This window comes from Phaseolus vulgaris, chromosome 9 (assembly GCF_051622355.1).
Source record: "Phaseolus vulgaris cultivar YP4 chromosome 9, ASM5162235v1, whole genome shotgun sequence".
NCBI classification, from domain to species: Eukaryota; Viridiplantae; Streptophyta; class Magnoliopsida; order Fabales; family Fabaceae; genus Phaseolus; species Phaseolus vulgaris.
Window position 1 is genome coordinate 22,178,429 of NC_143506.1, and position 21,874 is coordinate 22,200,302.

The 21,874-nt window shown below is 29.7% G+C and overlaps 2 protein-coding genes across 3 annotated transcripts; both read right to left on the reverse strand.

Moving 5' to 3' along the window:
- Positions 1–4,592: 4,592 nt before the first annotated feature.
- LOC137820969 (uncharacterized) lies at positions 4,593–5,963 on the reverse strand. The gene has a single exon (XM_068625331.2). It carries the CDS (start codon positions 5,730–5,732, stop codon positions 4,734–4,736), a length of 999 nt encoding a protein of 332 aa, XP_068481432.1. The 5' UTR covers positions 5,733–5,963; the 3' UTR covers positions 4,593–4,733.
- Positions 5,964–17,168: 11,205 nt separating this feature from the next.
- LOC137821918 (basic blue protein) lies at positions 17,169–18,244 on the reverse strand. Of its 2 annotated transcripts, XR_011082899.2 has the most exons (3): positions 17,953–18,244; positions 17,481–17,744; positions 17,169–17,428 (listed from the first exon to the last, which is right to left on the reverse strand). XR_011082899.2 is itself a non-coding variant. In XM_068626722.2 (2 exons), the coding sequence occupies exons 1-2, from the start codon at positions 18,134–18,136 to the stop codon at positions 17,545–17,547; spliced, it is 384 nt and encodes a 127-aa protein (XP_068482823.1). In that variant the 5' UTR covers positions 18,137–18,244; the 3' UTR covers positions 17,169–17,544. The 2 variants fall into 2 exon arrangements, 1 of the variants encoding a protein (XP_068482823.1); XM_068626722.2 differs by having other exon boundaries at positions 17,169–17,744.
- Between the last annotated feature and the right edge of the window lie 3,630 nt (positions 18,245–21,874).

The following is a 21,874-nucleotide window of genomic DNA, read 5'->3' on the forward strand; positions in this document are numbered from 1 at the left end:
AACCATTGCCATAACATATAACACCATAACTACATTGCATGAACATCATAGGCATAATTCACTCCATAGGTGGTATGTATGCATTCGATTTAATGTTACTATAAGGATGGTGAGATTGGTCCTTAATTTTTTTGTTTCTCTTTAATTGATAGTGTTGGGGTAGGCAGTAGGAGGTTTCATTTGGGTTTTTGTTGTATATGTGGAAATGTGCTCTTTGTCTTTATTGCTCCGTATGAGGGTTTGACCATCCTTAAATGAGTCTGTTTAATTTAATTGTTCCTTACCGATAAAAAAAACTCCATAGTTCCTCCTTCCTCCAACATTTATAGAGAATGGTTTGGAATTACAAGTCATTCTACAAAATGTTATAAAATTTTAAAAAATTCAACATATAAACCATGATTGACACAAAAATCATTGTTTTTATAGAAATTCAAATAAACATGACGATATACAAAATCGTTTTTTTTATCAGCAAGCAAAAATGAATAAATATATGAACCACTTTAGGGGTGATCCAACCCTTATACAGAACAACAAACCAACAACTCCTCATATTTCCCTTTACAACTTGTCAACAAGCCGACAAGACTAACAGAAATACAAAAGCGAACTAACACCACAAATCCAACCTATTTAAATAGAAAAACCTGGAAACTCTCAATTACTTAATTAAAAACATACATGTCATAGGATCAAGGCACCAATCAGAATAAGAAAAGCTAGTTGAGACAATTTTAGACGTAACGCGAGACTATACATTTAATTGCACCAAGGAGAAAACTTCATAAAGATCAATCACTCTGCCTTTAAAATATATATATTTGTTCCTATGCTTCCAAATTTCACCAACAACTGCAACCCAAACACATCCCCACACTTCATTGACAATAACAGGTACATTCAACAACTTAAAATGTAATAAGTGTGAGACAGGATCATGAAGATTAACCGACACCAACCCCAACCAAGCGTAGCACAGGTTCTAAACCAGCCAAGCAAATCTACATTCAAAAAAAAATATCGAGTTGACTCCACTTCCACTTCGCAAAAACAACAAAGGTTACTACTACCAACAACAATCCCTCATCTTTCCAAATTATCCTTAGAAACAATCGAATTAACCAGCACCCTCCAAACAGTAAATTGTGCTTAGGGCAAATCTTTAATCTTCCACAGGAAATCAAAGAAGGGCAAATTGACCTCTCAGAAGAACCTTTTAAAATCTTGTAAACAAATTTTACTAAGTACCCAAAAATCTTGTCGTCCTTCCAAATCCATCTATCATTGAATTCCGACACAGGATTCAAACCTTGCAACACCTGTAAAGGTTGAAATTCTTGATTCTTCTCCCATTCAAACAGACCTCTCCTCCAAACAAGCTTCCACTCCCAAGAACCATTAACCCACTCCTCAAACGACGAAATTAAAATAGATTTATTATGACTCAATGAAAACATTCTTGGGAATTTTCTCTTCAGGTCTTCGTTACCCTAAGTATCTTCCCAAAACAAGACATCCTTCTCATTCTCAATTTTGCACTCAAAACAATCATCATTTTTTTTTATCCCAATCCTCCATCCCCCAAACCCCCTTCGGATCTTTCCTCCACAGGGAATCCTTATTATTAATCCTTTGATCTTTCAAACTCCTCCAACCTCCATATTTAGACTCAAGAATCTCCTTTCACAGACCACCATTTTCAGAACACAGACGTCAAATCCATTTCCCCAGCAAGGCCACGTTGAAGAGCCTTAAGTTCAAAATACCAAGACCACCAACATCCTGTGGCTCACAAACCTTTTTCCAAGAAACCCAAGTGACCTTCCTCCCTTTCGAACCCCAACTCCACATAAAGCTTCTTTGTAATTTCTCAATCTCCTTCCACACCACAAGAGGCATCTTGTACAAAGAAACATAAAACAACGAGATAGAAGACAAAACCGATTTTATCAAACAGGTCCTTTCATCCAACGAGAGGTATATGCCTTTCCATCTACCCAATTTGCTTTTGATTTTATATAAAATTCCAGCCCAAAACTCACCTCTCTTATGACACCCCCACAAGCATCCCCAGGTAATTAAAAGGAGATTTCATCACATTACAGTTAAGGATGGCTGCAAAATGTTGAACCACAGTATGATCAACACCCACACCACCAATTCTACTCATCAAGAAATTTACCTTAAGACTGGAAGCAAGCTCAAAGCAGTTCAAAAATGACTTTTAGGTTAAAGAAACTTTTAGGATTAGCTTCACAAAAGAAGAAAGTATCATCTGCATATTAGAGCATATTAACCTTAACCTTTTGAACTCCGATCTCCAGACTCTCGACCAAGTTCTTCTCTATTGCTTTCCTTGACACGTCTATCAAACCTTCTGCCACAATCAGAAATAAAAAATGTGCTAAAGGGTTGCCTTAACGTAAGCCCCTCTTCGAAAAGAAAAACTCCTTAGATGGACTCCCATTCACAAGCACAAACAAAGAGAAAGATTTCATACAAGATTTTATCAAAATCATTATCTAATAAATCTTCATAGATAACGATTTGGAAAAAAATCTTTGTCTATTTAGTAGAGAACGATTTAGACCTTAAAAATCTTGGTTTATGAGCTTATTTAGAAGTCATCACGTTCTCTTCCTCCCTTGGAACTTTCTTCTAATATTTAAAATCAAAAGTAAAAAACGAAGGAAGAAGGAATTAAAGAAAAACAAGAAGAAAAACAGAAAATAAACTAGTTGTGTCCTAAGTGAGAGTGCAAGTGATACTTAGAGCCTCTTGGCGCACTCTCACTTTTTAATGCGTGAGTTAACTATTACAATGTTCTTAATGGTAATGTTTTGAGATCATTTTCCCAAACAACAAAAGAAAGCAAGAAATTAAAAACTCAAAGGTTTCGCGATACTAAATCCTATTACAATTTTTTTTTCTTCACTTGTCAAATTCTTCCTTCACTTGGTATTTTTTTTATTCTTGAACCTTAATTGTTGCCATTTCCAAATAAGCATGGTTTGAGCACTGAATCACCAAGGATAAAAATTAGCTTCCCAATTTCAAAATCAAAATTCTACTCAAGATGAAATTCACTTAAGGAACCCAATAAGTAAAAAATAAAGAAAAAACCCAATTAAAAATTGCTAAACTTAAATGGAATTCATTTGACAACTTCAAAGAGTAATTTGAAGACACAAAAAAAGAAATAAAGCTGGAAAAATTGTAAGCACACAAAATGGAAACCTAAGAATAACACTAGAATGGATTTCAAAACAAAAATTCTAGAATAATTTGTTTGTGCACCCTAGATGGTTTAGAGTTGCATTGAATCTAAGGAGGCTCAATTGCAACAATAGTTAGACTCTTTGTTTTTCTATTTACACCTTATTCTAATTGACTCAATACATGACCCGTTAAAATTGGCCCAAAATATGGCCCAAGAAAATTACCCAAATACAAGTCTAAAATAAAGCCTATACTACTCTATACAATATTTATAAAACTAGATATAAATGGAAGAACAAACAATAATTAATAGTCTTTTAGAGACTAATTTAAAATGTAAAATATTAATAGCTAAAACTTTGATAACTAATTTAGATACCAATTTAAAAACTATTTTATAAATTTTTATAATAATAAAAAACACTTTAGATACTAATTTTTTTAGTTTTAAAAATAATATCTAATTTAATCATAATGATTATTTATTTTTATTTTTAAATTAAGTTGCTATTAATTATTTTTGTTGTAGTGTATTTAAAAACGAGAATCCATTGAGAATTTCTTTGGCCTTTAAGTAAAATTGAATGAAATCCATTATCCGTTAACCAAAATTGTCAAGTATTATAGTAATAGTTAATTATAAAATGTTAATAAATTCTTAAAGTTACTGAAATTTGTTAGTCCTTGATATTATTACTGCAAATTTATATTAGATTATGACAAGACTATATTTATTATGCTTTTAAAGCTGGCCGTATGAAAATATAAATTAATGAAATGTTTTTTCCTTTTGTTATTATACGAATCGATTTCATGTTTCAAATTGATTTGTTACAATTCTCTTTATTTATTTCTTCACTGTTAATTAAATATAAGATGATCTCTCTTATTTTTATTTTGATATAATTGTCTTGGGTTGGAATGATGGAAGCTTAGAATTTTATACCAAATAATATCCAAAACTTTAATACATGCAACGACTTTTACTTTTTCTAACATAAACAAAAGTCTTTCTCCTTCCACTTCTCTGCACACCACGCTCACGTGGAGACAAATTAATTATTACCACATATCACTACAACTTGTCTTAAGAGATTTTGCACACTATATTATTTTCTCTTTTATGATAAAGACTTTGATATCTTGTTACAATAAACATCAATATTTTTTAAAAAATTTAAAATATTATTATTATTATTATTATAGTAAATAAAATTATTAAGTGAGTGTTTTTCGGTATTAATATTTTAGATATCTTGTGTATATATACATACATATATATATATATATATATTTATTGGTTAGAAATTAAGACCGTCACAAGAATTTATTAACAGACATCGCAAAAGGAGATTAATTAAGGCACAGGCTGGAGATAATTAATGTTGTGGATCGATTCATTCAATCTGACATATCTGCTTGATTTAATTTGACAACAAGGGAAGATATTTGTTATGGCACCAGAAATTAAAGTATATATAGCAGATATACACATAATAATGCAGCAGCTATCAGACATGGCACTCTTCCATCTGAACATCTTTGACCTTCAAAGGCTCATACTCTCCGTGATACACTTCAAGGTGATCTGACAAAACAGATTTATCAATATTCTGATGGTGGTAGGACTTGCAAACGAAATAGAGCACCGTTTGGATCACAAGTTGGAACAGGTACAACTGAGAGAACAGCACCAAACACACGATCCCATAAAGTGTTCTGTCTACAGACCCTAGCCTCCACCCATGCACCACCGTTTTCTTGAACAGAAATTGTATCAACCCAAAGGAAACCACGAGCTTCAAGAATATGAGTACGGATAAACCCATCTTCCCCCTTATCAACTCGTTGCTCTTCACCATGGCTCCAACCCCACACGACTCTTCCAACACCGTCACAACACTAGCCAGATTCCAAACCACGGTTAAGTAGACAAACCCGGCGAAATAGAAGAACGTCAGTACCACAAAAATCCCAACTCCACCACTCCTTCCCCCGACTGTAAGTGCCCATATGATGAAAACAAACACTGCCATGACGTTGTAGACGAAAAGGGCCCCGAAGGTGCACAAAAAGGTTACCATGAGTCTCTTCCAAACCTTGGGAACGACGGTCATGACCTTGGAGAAAGTGAGCTCTCTTTCGGTGTAAATTGAGGCGACGGTGTATACGACTGCTGAGGTGGAGAGGAGGGAGAAGATGAGGAGGAAGGTGAAGTAGAAGAGCTTGAAGAGCATCAAGGTGGCCCATTCGGAAGAGAGCATGTTGGAGAGGTTGTGGTACTGGGGTGTGTCTTGTGGGGTTTCCATCATTTGTTGTGAATTTTTAATGATCTTGCTGAAGAGGATGTTGGAGACTTCGATGTGGATGAGGAAGATGAAGGAGAGAGGAAGGATTAGAGTTAGGGTGATCTTGCTGAAGATCTTTCTGCATGCAAATATGATATTGTAGGATTCTCTGTAGACGCCACAGAACCCCAGGAACTGCATCTCCTCTTGTTCTCTGTCCATAACTCTCTTTTTTCTCCAATGGAGTTTTGCTTTTGGTTTGGGTTTGGTGGGGGAGATATGGGTTCAGAATATATGAGGAAATGCTTTGCCAACAGAATCTGCCCAAGCTTGATATTAGACCCGGTTGCTCTCCACCCACGTTAGCCTTGAATGTTCGATTAAACTAAAGTCAACGATATTTTTCTTTTATCGGTATAATAATCACTCAGGTGCACATTCAATTAAAAAATAAAAAATCCAACCAATGAAAAACCCAATATTTTGAATTAGATTTAGAAGACAATTCAAAGCAAATGTATGAATTTAAGATTGATTCGATAATAAAACTGGATTATATATCCAATTCAACTTTAAACACATTTTATTAATTTGAATTAGATAGTTTGAATTTTTTATTTCAAACCAGATTAAATCATAAATAATATTTTAATTAAATAACATTTTAGCTCAAAACTTATCCAAAGCTTTGCATGAAAGAACTTTTAAAAATACATGAATAAAAAAGGAACAGTTTATGTTTCCCAATTAGATTTGAAGAATTAAATAACATGTATATATATGGTAAAAAGTTCACTAGAAGCATAATTTTAATCAGGATCTTCCATGTACAAATTTTTAATTAAAAGAAGGTTAAAAGGGTTTCTTTCTAACGGTTTGAATTAAGAAAATAAAAGTATAAATTATCAAATGAAAATGAAAACATATGTTATATTAAAAACATATATCTAGTTTAATGCTTATTTAAAAAATTAAAGATTCTTATTATTGAATGCACTATATATAGATAAATATTTTGTTTATCATATTAATTTAATTTTAATTTAAACTTTAAAAATAGGTAAATTTAAAATTTGATTAATGAATCCTTTTTATAATTTTATGTGATTTTTTTTTTATTTTGAGATATTTTCAATGAAGAGACATCTTTAGAAAAGCAAGCATAAAAAATGCATTTGCCAAGGATAGTGAAGAAGCTGATAAAAAAAAAAGGATAGTGACGAATGGCATGTTGGTAAATGTAGTGAAGATGGAGGTGGTTTCCCTTAATAGCTTTATTTTGTCCATAATGGACGGCGAAGACTAATTAAAGAATTATTGTATAATCGTTAACGTTACGGCCAAGCCGTGACGAAGACTACGAATGAGAATAATAATAAATAATATTTCTTTCTTAATAATAAATATCGCTTTGGTTTTTGTTCTTCTTCATCGACTCTATCAACCACCAAACGTCCTGCATTTTTACAACCCTCTTTTACGGCTTTGATATGTTCTTTGTTTGTACCAAAACAATCTAATTCAATATAATAATTCATAATGTAATTAAAAATTATTTGGTTTTATTCCTTTAAAAATTATGTTTGTGAGGGTTCTTTAATTAATTGGAAGGATAAAAATTCATCAAAATTAAATCCTATTACTCATATTTGTATTTAGATATTTATTCTCACCAATATTTTGTAAATTATAAGTTAAAAAGTTAATCACGCTTTTTTAAATGGTATGTTTATGTCCAATTTACATATTGAATACACTCATTACACTTATTATATATGATGAAGTGTTTAATTTAAAAAATATTTTTTTATCTATAATAATTCTAGTATTCAATACAATTTAGAAAAAACAAATATAATAATTTTCTTAAAATTGAATTTTTTTATATAATTTTTTATTATAATTATAGAAATAAAGAATAAATTAATATCTTTTGTACCATAAATAAATTTTAATTATTCTTTAATATAGTTTATAACAATATAATATATAATATAAAGATTTAAGAGAAAGAATAATCATAGGTAGTTTAAATGATCTTTTAGTACCAGAAATTGACTTGGCTGGCCAGGGTTCTTGGTAAAATTGTTTGACCAAGACATGGTGGAGAACGTGTAAAATGTTCTTCAACCTGCTATGTGTGTTGAACACGAGAGAAGATAAATTATATATTTTTAAGATCTTATATATATTTTTATCTAATTTTTTTATTACGTAATAAAAAATAATTTTTATTTTTTATTAAGTGTCGTATTAAAAATTTAAGATCTGAAATTTGTTGTGATACGTCAACACTTTAATATAGAAGTTTTATAATATTTACTTCTTAATTCAGATGCTTCTTACATTCATTAAAGCATCTTTACTTATAAATTATAAGATTAAATCTAAATTTTATAAGACCTAATCATTGGAATATGTTGACATGTAAAAAAAAAATCGAAATTATAAGAATAAAAAAAAAATCTATTTTAAAAATATATTTTTGTGTCAATGATAAAATAAAACATTAGTGAGAATGTAAGTCTTTTGTATTTTAAAAAAATTGTAAAAATCTTAAAAATAATGTGATATAATAATATTTACAAAAAAATAAATTACAATTTTATAAAATAAATCTTGTAATACCAATTTTATTTATTCTAGGCATGATAACAAGGTTAAATAAAATGCAAGAACGTGGTAAATATAAATATATAAGAATTATAACCAAAATTAAAATATAGATTACTAGTTAACAATGTATGTATATATTATTCTACACGACTTGAAATAATAAAACTAATAGCATATGCAATGCACTAACTAATTAAAAATTAGTATAAGTTATGTATATAATCATTATAAATTAAAATGTATATAATCATTATAAATTAAATATAATAATATGCGTCACCTTTCTAAACCGCTTATTGTCTATCATAAGATGCAACACTTATAAATTCAAGTTTCACACCATTTTCATCTTATAAAATGCTCTATTAAATTGAGTTAGACCCAGAATTGAGTTAAATCTAAATTTAGGCAAGAAATACTTATAATACACTTAAAAATTAAAAATTAATTGTGTTTTTATTTTCTTAGCAACATTGTTTAGCTTAAAACAACCATTTTCGAAAAATGTTTAAATTAAAATGATATGGTAATGAATACTTCCTTTTGCTCATAAAAAAAAAATTGTGATGGATACTTTGACGGTGTGAATAATATTTTAAATTATTAATTTTTTTTCTCTCCTTCCTTCTTTTTTTAATCTCTAATTTTAATTCGGAACGAATCAGTGACAATAGCTAAATTTCAGTAGATTGAGACAGCAAAGCCACTTTGTCATTTATAAGACTCAGTTGCATATTTAAATTGTCTATAAAGGATTCTACCCTTCGTTTCGTTTAATGGGAATTATGCTTCAAAAATATTAATAATATTAAAATATTATTTTAAATTATTAATTCAATTATTATTGATTTTAATTATATATTACTAGTTAAAAAAAACTAAATATAGAAGATATAAAATCACTATAAATTAAAAATAGTAATAAATATCACCTATAAAAATGCTGTATATTATAAGGTAAAATACTTAAAACGATATTAATAAACAAATTAGAAAGTGGTATTATTTTGATATTTGCGGCTTTAAGTGAAAATGAAACAATCGCTTATAATAAAATTAGGTACCTAATTTTATTCCAGCGACATTTTCTTGAAGTCTAATTCATTGATATATTCAAGTAACTAATATAAGAAAGTTTTTTTAAGAAGATGACGTTATGATATGTTATATTGCAGTAATTAACTAATATAAGAAGGTTTTTTTAAGAAGGTGACGTTATGATATGTTATATTGTAGTGATTGAAATTGGATTGGTATGTTATGTGAAGTTGCCATGAATGAAATTACATGAAATAAATTCACACAAGAAAAAGTTGTTTTTTCATGGATAATTACTCAAGAACTTGTAATGTTATTAATTCAAAAAAAAAGTTGAAGTTTTGGGCACATTACCTACGACGGTTAGGTGGTAGAAATTTTTTCTACCGTGGATGTCATGCTTAATCTATAGGTAAAATAAAATATTTTAAAAAATAAAAGAAAAAATATTATGTTTGAATTGATTTTCACTATAGTAACATAGTGATGAATTACTCTACTGAAACATTCTTTTGCTTAATAGAATGAAACACTCTACACTCTAACTTATATTTTGTCAATGATGGTTCTCAAATCCAAATTCAAACTGTGAGGATGTGAGAAATTGAAATTCAAACACTTTCTAAGTTCTAAAATGTAACTAAAACTCAAACAATGGAACTTATGAAACTTTAAAGTTCATGTTATTTCTCTGTTTGGAAAATATGTTTTCAATCTCTCTTTCGTTCTAAAATTTGCAACCTAAATCTAGTGTGTTTCAAAATCTACATTGAAATCCCCAATTTTTGATTTTAATATGTGAAACAAAAATCCTTAATCTAGTGTTCGTAAATGTAAACTTAAATCTCGAATCTCGACTTCGAAAATTTAGTGAAAAACCTAATTGAGAGCTCTACAAAGCAAGTACATTGAAGCCCCATTATTGTCTAGTGCTTCAGATTGCATTATCGTTGACAAATGTCGAACGAATAACTCCGTTGTGTTGGCCGTAAGCATAGACGATTCAAAGAAGACATACAAAGGTTTCATTTATACAGTATTGAGAAATATATTGATATAAGTAGTTGTGTTGGTTGTTAATTTTTATCCTTTGTACATCAGTTCTTGAATTGCAAGAGGAGAAGATATAGATAAATTTATTTTTGCATTAAATATAACATTTGTGGAAATTTAATTTTGTTTTTCACCTTATGTATTTAGGGATTCGTGATTCATCATCGAGAGTTAGTGATTTTGGATAAGACATCAGGTATAACTTAATCTAACTTGCTTGAACAAATTATTAAACTAATTGTCTTCTTATGCTAGTGATTTTTGTTATAGTTGTCATTGTTGTTTATAGCATAAGCTTGTGTTCCATTAGGGATATTTCAATTGTTGGTCTCTTGCACAAAGACGTTATTGTCTTCTCTAAATGTAGAAAAGTTGGTGGTTCCTACAATAGGGGATGTAGAGTCAATTTGGACTAAGAAATTGGGCTTTTGAAAACCTAATATGCTCATGACTTGACTGAATAGGTTAAATTAATTTGTGTGAATTGTTCCTTCATGTGATGGACTATTAGGAACCATAAATTTGATAAGTAATTTATAAATTGTTATGTGTTAATTGTTAATTATGTGCAAATAGACAATTATTGTGAAAGAAGACCAAATTAACTCGAATATGACCTTTTTATATGGTGGAGCTTGCTAAGAAATAAAAAATATATTCTTTTTAGTATGTGTGTTTCCAATGGACTCCTATTATAACTTTTTATTTATTGAGTTCTTAAGTAGTAACACATTAAAAACACATATTTCATTTTCTAACACTAAATATGATATTTGTTATAGCCAGTTAAGTTTCAAGCTCGTTTGGCTTGTGAAGCTCTTCAATTGTATCCATCCATTTTAGGCTTCAATATCTGCTAGTTCGTGGGTATTACCTACTGGTGTTCGTGGGTATTACCTACGAACTGCTGTTACCCATAGATTCATATTTTGTAGGTAAATTATCTATGGACTACATTTATTTTTTCATGAGTAATGTTGATTTACCTAAAGATTTTTGTTGTTACCTACGAATTTGATTCGTTGGTAAATCAACTTTTTTTTTGTGGTGTCACTTAAAGTAATATACTTAACATAATGTTTTAACTAGTTTGTGATGATATGTATAAATTCTTAAGATTAACAAACATCTTTATGTTTTGATGGAAACCAAGTAGAGGAAGCTCAAGCCCAAGCCCAAGAAGGGGCCCAAGCCTAAATGATCACTAGGAGCGTGGCTAGAGCGTTAGGAAAAGAGCATCAAATGATGACTCTTCTTGTTACTCTTGTATAGTTATAGGTGGTGTGGATATTAAATAAATAGGTGTGAATGTATAAAATAAAGTCACATTGTCCATGTGACTTAGGGGGGGGGGTGTAGGTGTATTATAGGAGGTGCCAAAACTAGAAAGGAGGTCACACCTTCTTCATGCTCTAGTTGGCGCCGAAATTTAGTGTCATTAGAGGAAAATTTGAATTTGATTAACTTTACATTTCAGCACCTCTTAGGCTATAAATAGAGGTGTGTGCTCTTGTAAAATTAAGATTTGGATAATTGATATAAAGAAACTCTACTCATTTTGAGAGAGCATTTGTGAGATTTTGATCTCCTTACAATAGTCTCATCTTGTGTGCTTTTGGAGAGATACACGTGGCGACTTTCCTTCACTCATCTTGGAACTCCATCACCAAGTGGCGTGATCATTCTCCAATTCCATTTCAGCCGGTCTTCAACCATCTAAGTCACATTCCTTTCATTCTTTGCTGTTTTCATTCGGTAGTTTTACTTATTAAGTCTTGTTCTTCAATTTGTACCGTTTAGTTTTGTTCTTGAGTTTCTAATCGGTTCATTGTGTTCTTTGGTTGATTTTAATCGATAGATTTGTTTCCTATATTCAATTCTGCCCAGTTTTAGTAATTACATGTTTTCAATTGTGTTCTATTCATGTTCTTGAAGTTGTTCTTGTTTTCCTTTCAATTCCGCCATATGTTTGTGTTAAGGACATGACACTCATTGTTTATATGAGTTTGGTTTTTCATTTGGATGGCATTATCCTCCATTGAAATGACCTTAAGCCTCCTTAAATGTTGTGTATCTTGTTTAGTGTCAATCCAACTCATATCATATTTTCACTAATAATTTAAATTATATACTAATAATTTAAATTATATAGATTTATGGTGAAACACTCAATAAGAGTTCTTGCACACTAGGATATTATATATATATATATATATATATATATATATATATATATTGTTATGAAAGTGTTCCTTTCACTTTCTATAAATTTATATGATGACTTATTTTGATCTCGGTTACCTTAGTGTGAGTAGCTTAACCTATTTCCATTGAAAAAAGAAAAAGAATATGGGTGTCGAATAGTAATATTAATTTGAAAACGAGTTTTCTTAATCAGAAAAAAAATCAATAAATTATAAATACTATGGATAGTCAAACTCTTTTTTTAAAAAAAAGAACAAATGTTGTTATATTATGTAGGCTTGTTGGCATTTACCTTGGATCTTGATAAAATTATAGCCCTTACTCTAAATCTCACACCAAAAAGTCAACCAAAACTATATTAGCACTACAACCTCATACCCAATTACATGTTGGTAGCTAATATAACTCTAACCTTATCATACCAAACTTCCTACTTAGCTCACATTCCTTACATCCCCATAATTCTCTCTTTTTAAAATATTACTAAGTATGAAGTAAACTTTGTTTTCAAGTAGAAAGTCAATAGTTACGAAAATGTCATGTTGCCTTCCCAACATTTTATATTTCAGTTCACTCCAAAGTTGAGTATGAAATTTGTCATTGTTGGTAATTCAAGCATACCTGTTTTCGTACACATTAAACAATTATCATACTAGAAGCTTTGCTATAATGTTAAAAAACATAGGATAAATTGATATGTGTGTTCATGTAGATTTCACATAACTACTGTCTCATTTGTATTAGGGGTCCATTGCCTTAGGGAAAATATAACCTCATGACTAACTGTAAATTATGTATATCAAATTTTAGTCAAAACTTAACCATTGGGCCATATAGCTACCTGCTTGAGAATTTTAATTTAGAAATTTTTTATTAGCATGTTACTAGTTTTTTCTCCTATAGACATGTTTTGGCCATAGTAACACGCCGTTCCAGGACATGTATCTGTATAACACTTTTATACTAGATAAACAAGATTCCTGACATATACACCAGTTAACATATGAACAATAGGTTTTTCTATTGAGATTTTTAATCTATGCTCACCCTTTAAGTTGTGCAAGTCCAAAAAATCTCATTCTCATAATGCATAACACTCTTAAATATCAAGTTGTTTCTATGGTCCCAGATTTCTTTCATCACTGTTAACCACATAGTTTTTCATATCAGATTTTGCCTTTTAGTCAATCCTATAAATTTGAATTGGTAGAAGTGCATCAGAATAGAATTATGTGAGGTTGTTTTGATCCTATCCACTTGTAACATAGATTCCACATCTTGAACTAATTTTATATTCAAATTTCGTGAGGACTTTATCTCTTCCGGACACCATTGGCATAAGTTTGAGACTAATTGAACACCCATTTTTTTTCCATATTTTCTTTGGTAGCAATTTTGTTCTTACGTCGTCTCCATACATAATATTTTGCATTTGAAATTGCATCTCTTTTCCAAATTAATGTGAAAAACTTATCTATCTCGATGTTTGTGTTATAGTGCGGGATATTATACGCTGATTTCCCATAAAATTTTCATGATTTTCCCTCTTTTCGGACTCATTTATCTTACTTAGTTAATTTTGGCTTAACATTTCTAAGGTCCATCATGAATAGTTCCATGCGGTAATTCCTATCGAAACTAGTCCCTTATCCAGGTGCACTCCCATTCCTATTTATTGTTGTACTATTTTCCCAGTTCAACTACACTAGTCATCTTAAAATTGGAGTTATTGTATTGACTGAGATATTTTTCTGCCAAACTTATGTCATTATTTCACCTATCTATCCAAGATCTAATATTATTTCCTATTCCAAGTCTTCATTTGATCTTATTGTCAAACCAGATTTGTCCTTCTACATCACCACAAACTTTCTTCACGTTTCTCCACTATATTGATTCATATTTAGATTATTGTGTACATTTTAAATTCCTCTAATCTCCATACTTAGCTTTATCTTGTAAATTATCTTTCAAAATACCTTTTTGCTCTGTTGCGAATCTCCACTTCCATTTTGCTAACAAGGCTTCATCAAAACTCTAGACATTTCTTAATTTTAATCCACCTAATTCTTTTGATTTTCATATTGTATGTAGGTTCACTCTAGAGATTTTTTTTCTGTACTGGTCCAATCCCACAAATTGTTTTTGGATTTTCCTAATTTCATTTACTACCAATGTTGTATTTAAAGAAGGATAAAAAGAATAAAGGAAGAACTGAAATTACAGATTTTATCATACAAACATTCTCAACAAAAGTTAAATATTTACCCTTCCATCGAGTTAGTTTCTTCCTAATCTTATCGAGTACATAATATCATGTTTGTGCCCTCTTTGAGTTACGATTCCTAAGTATGTAAAGGGAATTGACATGTTTGAGCAATTTAAACTAGCAACAAATTGGTATATTTAAATTTCATTTGTATTTAAATTTTGTTTGCCTCGGTCCCTTTGAATTTGTTTTTGTAAAAATTAACCTTGAATCCCGATATCACCTCAAAGCATCCCAAAACTCCTTTCAAAGTTAAGGAGGATATCATCAACACATTTTAACATACATACTCTAATTGTTTTCTTCCAATCTTCACTCCACCTAACAATTTTATGTTCTTTTTCTAGTATGATATCGAGATTGATGTAAAACAAGCTAAAATTTAATTAGCTCCTTAACTTAAGCTTAACCTTATATCGAGGTTGATGTCAAACATGCTAAAATTTAATTATCTCCTTAACATAACCTTAACAGTAGAGGCAATTGTTTTGTTTCCCTTCTCTTATCTCTTTTAATCTTCTGTCATCCCTTTCACTTTTTCTCTTGTCTCCCATTTATACCTCTGTAAACCTTTTATGTAAAAATTTCTTTCTGACCTTGTTCGTACTCTTTTATCTCTGTATCATCTTCCAATTAGGTACTATAGGTGTTTTCTCTGCCACAACTTTGTTTTTCTCATATTTTTTTATATATCCATTGATGTAATTAGAATTTATTTTCATTGTACATATTATAGATGAGAAATTTTTTATTTTATTTAATCCTTAATTTTAAATATGTTCATCATTTTTATTTTATATCTTAAGAAATTAAACCATTCCTTGATGGAACCTTAAATAATTATATTACGTCCAGAGTTCAATTGAATACAAAATAATTAAAATTAAAAATATGAAAATTAAAAACCATATGAAAGGTAATATTTTCTTAAAAATATGAAAATTACAATAGTAAAAAAAGAAGAGAGCAAACTTAAAATAAAGACCCAAAATTGAAATTTAACTTTTTTTTTATTCATTTGTACGAATAAAAAATAAATTAAATATAGAATAAATAAACAAAGCTAATATTGACTGTTATTATTTAATTCCCGTCAAGATACTTCTGTAAAACAAATGTAAAAAATATTAAACAAGATGTGTGAATATCAGGGTTCATTCTCTTTTTATGTCCTTTCCTATCACATCATGGGCTTAGTTTATTTGAGTCGCAGTTGTGTTAACCCAAAGGCAATTACTTCCTACACGGTATAGTTGCACCAGATTTCAGTCTAAAAAGACAAAAATATCCTTATATAAAATAGTTGTACATATAAAAATACATTTTGGATCTCTTTTTTTGAAATATGTTTTTAGATTTTTTTTCCAGAACAAATATGTTGTATTGTAGAATTGTTTTCGATGTAATTTTGATTTTGGAATTTTATTTTAAAACTGGAACACAATAATTTCTTTTCAATCTGCTTTTCTGAAATGTCTTATTTTTAATTCTGGATTTTCATTTACTGAAAAGGATATTTTTGGAAATTTAAAAATGGGCAGATTCAAAAAGGTTGAGTATAGAAAGAGTTTGCTTAACCCAAAATATGAGGCCCTGCCGTCTCCTTTCATTTTGTGACCTTGGCCCATTCAAATAGCACATTACTGTTGGCAGACTCTTTCTTCCTGCACCTCCATATGTTCTTCTAACACTCCATATAAAATGTGAAAATAAATTTTTATCTTTTTTGTGTCACCTCATAGAGTAGCTTCCGGATTATGTAATCCGGATACGTATTTGTAAAAAGACTTCTGAATTACATAATCCGAAAGCTAAAAAAACCTTCTGGATTATGTAATCCAGAAACTAATCATGCATCTTAAAAAAAACTTCTGGATTATGTAATCTAGAAGCTAATTACGAATTTAAATAAAGACTTTTGAATTATGTAATCCAAAATATTATAGAGGGATATTTTTGAAAATACAAAAATTTATATAGGTGGGAGAAGATACGGAGGGTGCAGGAAGAAGCTGTTAGCAAGATAAAACATAACAAAATTGAATAGAATGACTCAATTAAAATATCAAAATGTTCATTAATTTTGATTGTTTAGTACATAAATCATATAATACAACACGTCTACATATAACAGTTTTGGTTGATTGACTACAAACTTGCCATTACTGGATCTTTTATATTAGAGTGACTATTTATGGACAAACCTAAATTAATAATTAAGAAATAAGTTAGTGAATTTAATTTATGAGTATGAGGGTTGAAACCGATTGAGATCCATCTAGAACATGCTAAGGAAAATACTAATTTACCAGCAACAATTCGCCATGCTTTGAGTAAAATGGTTTAGGGTAGATTTATGATCACTCATAACAGTTTTATATATAATAGTTGTCCATATATATATATATGCTATTAAAAATCTCAAAGCTAACTCTAACAAAAAAAAAAATTGCGTCATTCTTGGTTAGTGGAGGATGTAGCAAATTTAATTTATTGAGGAAACAATTTTTTTAAAATACAACCAAACACTGTGACACTGACACACTGACTCAGATAATTGGCTCTCAGACTTGAGTAATTTTAAATATGCAGAACCAATGTTTAGTAAGAAGAGTCCGTGACTAATGCACCATTATTATACTCTCACCACACAAACATACCAAACTGAACCATCAACAAAGCCAGCTCACTCTTTACTTGCTTCACAAATTGTGATTAACATATACAAACATCACAGCTCACTCTTTACTTGCTTCACAAATTGTGATTAACATATACAAACATCACACTAACATTTAGTAATGCAAGCTAATTGATAATTAACTACTTCAATTCAAGAAGTGTTCAACATTATCACACTGCATTCATGGAAACCTTCATCCCAGATTCACAGTGACCAGGATAGTTGCATATGAAGTAGTTCTGTCCTCTTGCTAGCTTGATTTGATCCTTCCCTGATCTGAACACTTTTGCACCCGCTGGTGTTTTGCAGCTGTTGTATCCACTCTTGTCAACAGCAACCACATTGTGGTTCGTTGAGTCATAGTTGAAGACTGCAACAATTACCACATTGAGCATGTATATTTTTTTTTAACAACTTTGACAAAGTTAACAAAGTGAGATGAGAGTAAGAATATTACATTTTCTAAGTCTTACTATTTTGTAAAAAATTTGTTAAAATTCTATAACATAAGTAAGATTTGATAAATAAGTTAAAACTAGCTTTCTCCAGTGAGGGGAGTGGTAGTTAAATTTACTTACTTAGGACATCACCAGCTCTGAACCTTTTTCCACTGGGCCAAGTATCAGTGTTGAAGGTCCATCCTCCAGGTCCTCCAACTGTGTAAGTTGCTGCATTAGCACGTTCTACAAGAACCAACAGACACAGTAGAGAAATCACAGTGACCAAAACCAAAGATAATGCACTGCCTCTTCCCTGAAACATTCTTGTAAATTGCAGAGCTTGACAACAGGAAATTAAACTAAATTTAGTTGTGTTGGCTTGCAAGGTTGGGTTGATGCTTATCCCTTTAATAATGGAATTGGTTGTGTGACATTAGGGGCCATTAAGTTGTTTTATTTATACATGGGGACATATAAATCACTTTTCTTTAATAATCACAGTCAATTTAATAATCTGTTGATTAAAGTGGATGCAACTAAGAGGTAAAGCATGATAACAGTTCAACTGCATGATGAAGTGGGGTCTAGTAAATATAATAGGTGAAATAAAGTAATGTGGATGTTTTTCTGTTATAGGTTATTTGCTATATTTATCAATCATACTGTGATTTGTCTTTTTATTATTCTTTTAATTTTACTCAGCAACACTTTTCAACTTTGACAATGGAGTCTTTCGTTATTAAAAAAAATTCGTATTTTGTAAGATTGTTTAATTAATACTTTCTAAAAATTTACATAAAAACCCTATAGAAAAATCCTATACTTTCTTAAAATTGTATAATGTTGTTTAACTAAAATTCACTATAGGAAAGGGAAGAGTTTGAATAAATAAAACCAAACATTAAAAAAAAATTATTAAACAGAAATCAATTTTTAAAAAAAAAATAATTTTTTATTGATAAAATTAAATACTATTTATTTAAAAAAAATTATTAGTATCTAAATTAGTTTTTATTATTAATAAATAATTTTTAAATTGGTATTTAATTAGATATCAATGTTTTAAATACCAATTTTAAAATCTAAATAATTAATTAGGTACCAATTTATAAACTATTTATCAATAGAAGAAACTAATTTAGATATCAATAATTTTTTTAATTTTTAAAATAATATTTAATTTATTTAATATAAAAAAAAATAATATATTTTTTTAAAATTTGTTTTTATTTAATATTTTTTTAGTAGTGAATAAGATATCAGTGGAGTTGGATCAAAAAATGTAAGGTTCGATTTTCAGAAAAGAGAGAGAGGTATGGACGGAATGAATAAGTAGGTTAATAATAACCATCAACTGTGTAATTTAAAAGAAAAAAGACAAATTAAGGGTCACAAGTTATTGATGGATCCTGTCAATGAATGATACATCTTCAAACTGGTTTATGTGTCGCAGTTTAAGTGTGTATTTGTTTTACTCCATCCTCATATCCCAAACACATTCAAAGGAACTTTACTCTCACCTTATTTTGTCGTTCCATGAAACTTAAACTCAATTCAAAGCTACCTAATTAGTCTTTCGGCATCAAGTTTGAGATTCTGAACGGTTTAGAAAAGGTTGTATCTACTGAAAAGTGACTTTCTACTTCTTATAATTAAAAAACTATTGCATATGTTTATTAAAATAATTAGGATTAGAGATGGTATTGAACAGTAATCAGTTAAATACAAAATAACAGTATTTTTATTTTTTATGTAGCAAACAATTTTTTGTAGATAAGCAAGTGATAAATATTTAGTATGAAAGAGACAAAAGAAAAATAATAGTGGCTGTTGTATCTGGTGGAGAACACTCTAGAAAAGATGGACACAATTTACTTGGAAAACCAGTGGCGTGATTTTTGGAGGCTTAACGGAGGAGATTATGCAGAAGGTTTTAGATAGGAAGAAATGATTAAAGCAATTAAAGTAGGAATTGGAATGTTGACTGCATAATTTGGCTGAAAAGTTGGTGTAGCCCAAAGCTTTGATTGGACACCACTTGTGCCAACCGCTCATAAATCTTTCTCCTTCATTTTGGGTTCTTCCATTGAAATATTTGAATTTCCTGATATGTTTTTCTCATTAACTCTCAACTTTACACTGATTGTAAATTCCTAATACTTCCAAATTATATCGACTAGGATGAATGAACGAGTGAGAAGTTCTTTGTTCTTTCATGTAAACATGCAGCTATATTCTGGTGTTCCTGCCCCTTTGGACTTCCAGAAGGACCTTAACAGATTATTTTAACATTTTTATAATAGAATATATTCTCTGGTTTACTATAGATGAATCCAATCAAAGGCTTAACAATAATTTAGAATAGGTAATCAAGCTTAGTTAACAAATTTGCTACAGGAAGCACGGTGAGAGCAACTATGAAACCATCCTAATAATTTCAATTGATATATACCTCTTATTGATCCTCGAAAGCTTACAAACAGTATTTATTTAGTCCATGTGTTAGGCTGTAATGTTTTCCTAAAATTTGGTTCTAAACTTAGATTTTTTTAATAAAAAGGATTAATTCCTTAAAAAAAATAAGTTTTATATTTTAAGTACAAATAATAATAATAATAATAAAATATTTAGTTATAAGATTTGATATTAAACATTGTTTATCAGAATTTTTTTAAAACATTTGTAAAAATTATTTGAAATTGTTGTTGTATGAGGGACTTGGACACTAAAACTACCAACTACCGGGTGAACAATTGATTCTTTTTCTTTGATCGTACTTTTCTTTCCTACTCTTCCTTTCCTAATGTTTGGATTTTGACTCTCGATCAAGAGTACACATGCAAAAAGTTATCTAACGTTCAAGTGAGTATTCAACGGTTTTTTGACCATGATGGGATTATTTTTTTTGTTTTTACCAAAATTGGGTCCGTTTAAAAAAAAATTACAAATTTAGGCAAGTCGTGCCAATTCGGCACAACTTCATATGCAGAAATCGTTCAAATTAGGCATGACTTCTGCCATGTCATACTGAAGTCGTGCCAACTTGACACGACTTCTACCTTGTCATATAGAAGTCGTGCCAACTTGACACGACTTCTGCCCCGTCATATTTTTATTTTTTTAAATTTTATTGTTTATATATTGGGTAGTAAGTTATGTAATGTTAAAAATTAATTTGATACATAATTTTCTAAGAGTGTTAGTTTTAAGGAACAAAAATTTGGATAATCGTGTATGGATCATTTTTTACGGTAATGTATTACAATAACTTGATTATTTGATTAATTAAAAAATTAAGGAAATTGTTATTGAATTTGTAAATAAATAGATAAATGAAAAATTATTGTATTTGGAAAATAAATAGAGAATTATTGTTGTGAATTTGCAAAATAAATAGCTTGAGAAGTAATGATTTTACAGAACACGTAATGATGAGAAGAAATTAATTTTTAACATTACATAACTTACTACCTAATATATAAACAATAAAATTAAAAATAAAATAAAAAATTATGACGTGGCAGAAGTCGTGTCAAGTTGGCACGACTTCAATATGACAGGGCAGAAGTCGTGCCAAGTTGACACGACTTCAATACGACAGGGCAGAAGTCGTACCAAGTTGGCACGACTTTAGTATGACATGGCAGAAGTCATGCCTAATTGGGACGACTTCTGCATATGAAGTCGTCCCAATTAGGCACGACTTGCCTAAATTTGTAATTTTTTTTAAACGGACCTCATTTTGATAAAAACAAAAAAAAAATAACTCATCATAGTCAAAAGACCGTATTCAACAGTATTTAGGTGTAATTAATATTATAATAATAACGTAAATTTTATCTTGACTGTTGCATCTATGATGGACCTTTTAACTTTTGGACCTCTAATTTCCATACAATTTAATATGTTAATATCTTGTTACCTTAATACATTTTACACATAGTGATCAGTCGATATTATATACTGAGATGTCCTGAGACCGTTCGGTCTCTACCGTATAAATATATTTATATTAGTTTATTTTAATAAATTCATTTGTATTTGTATTATAGTATTACTG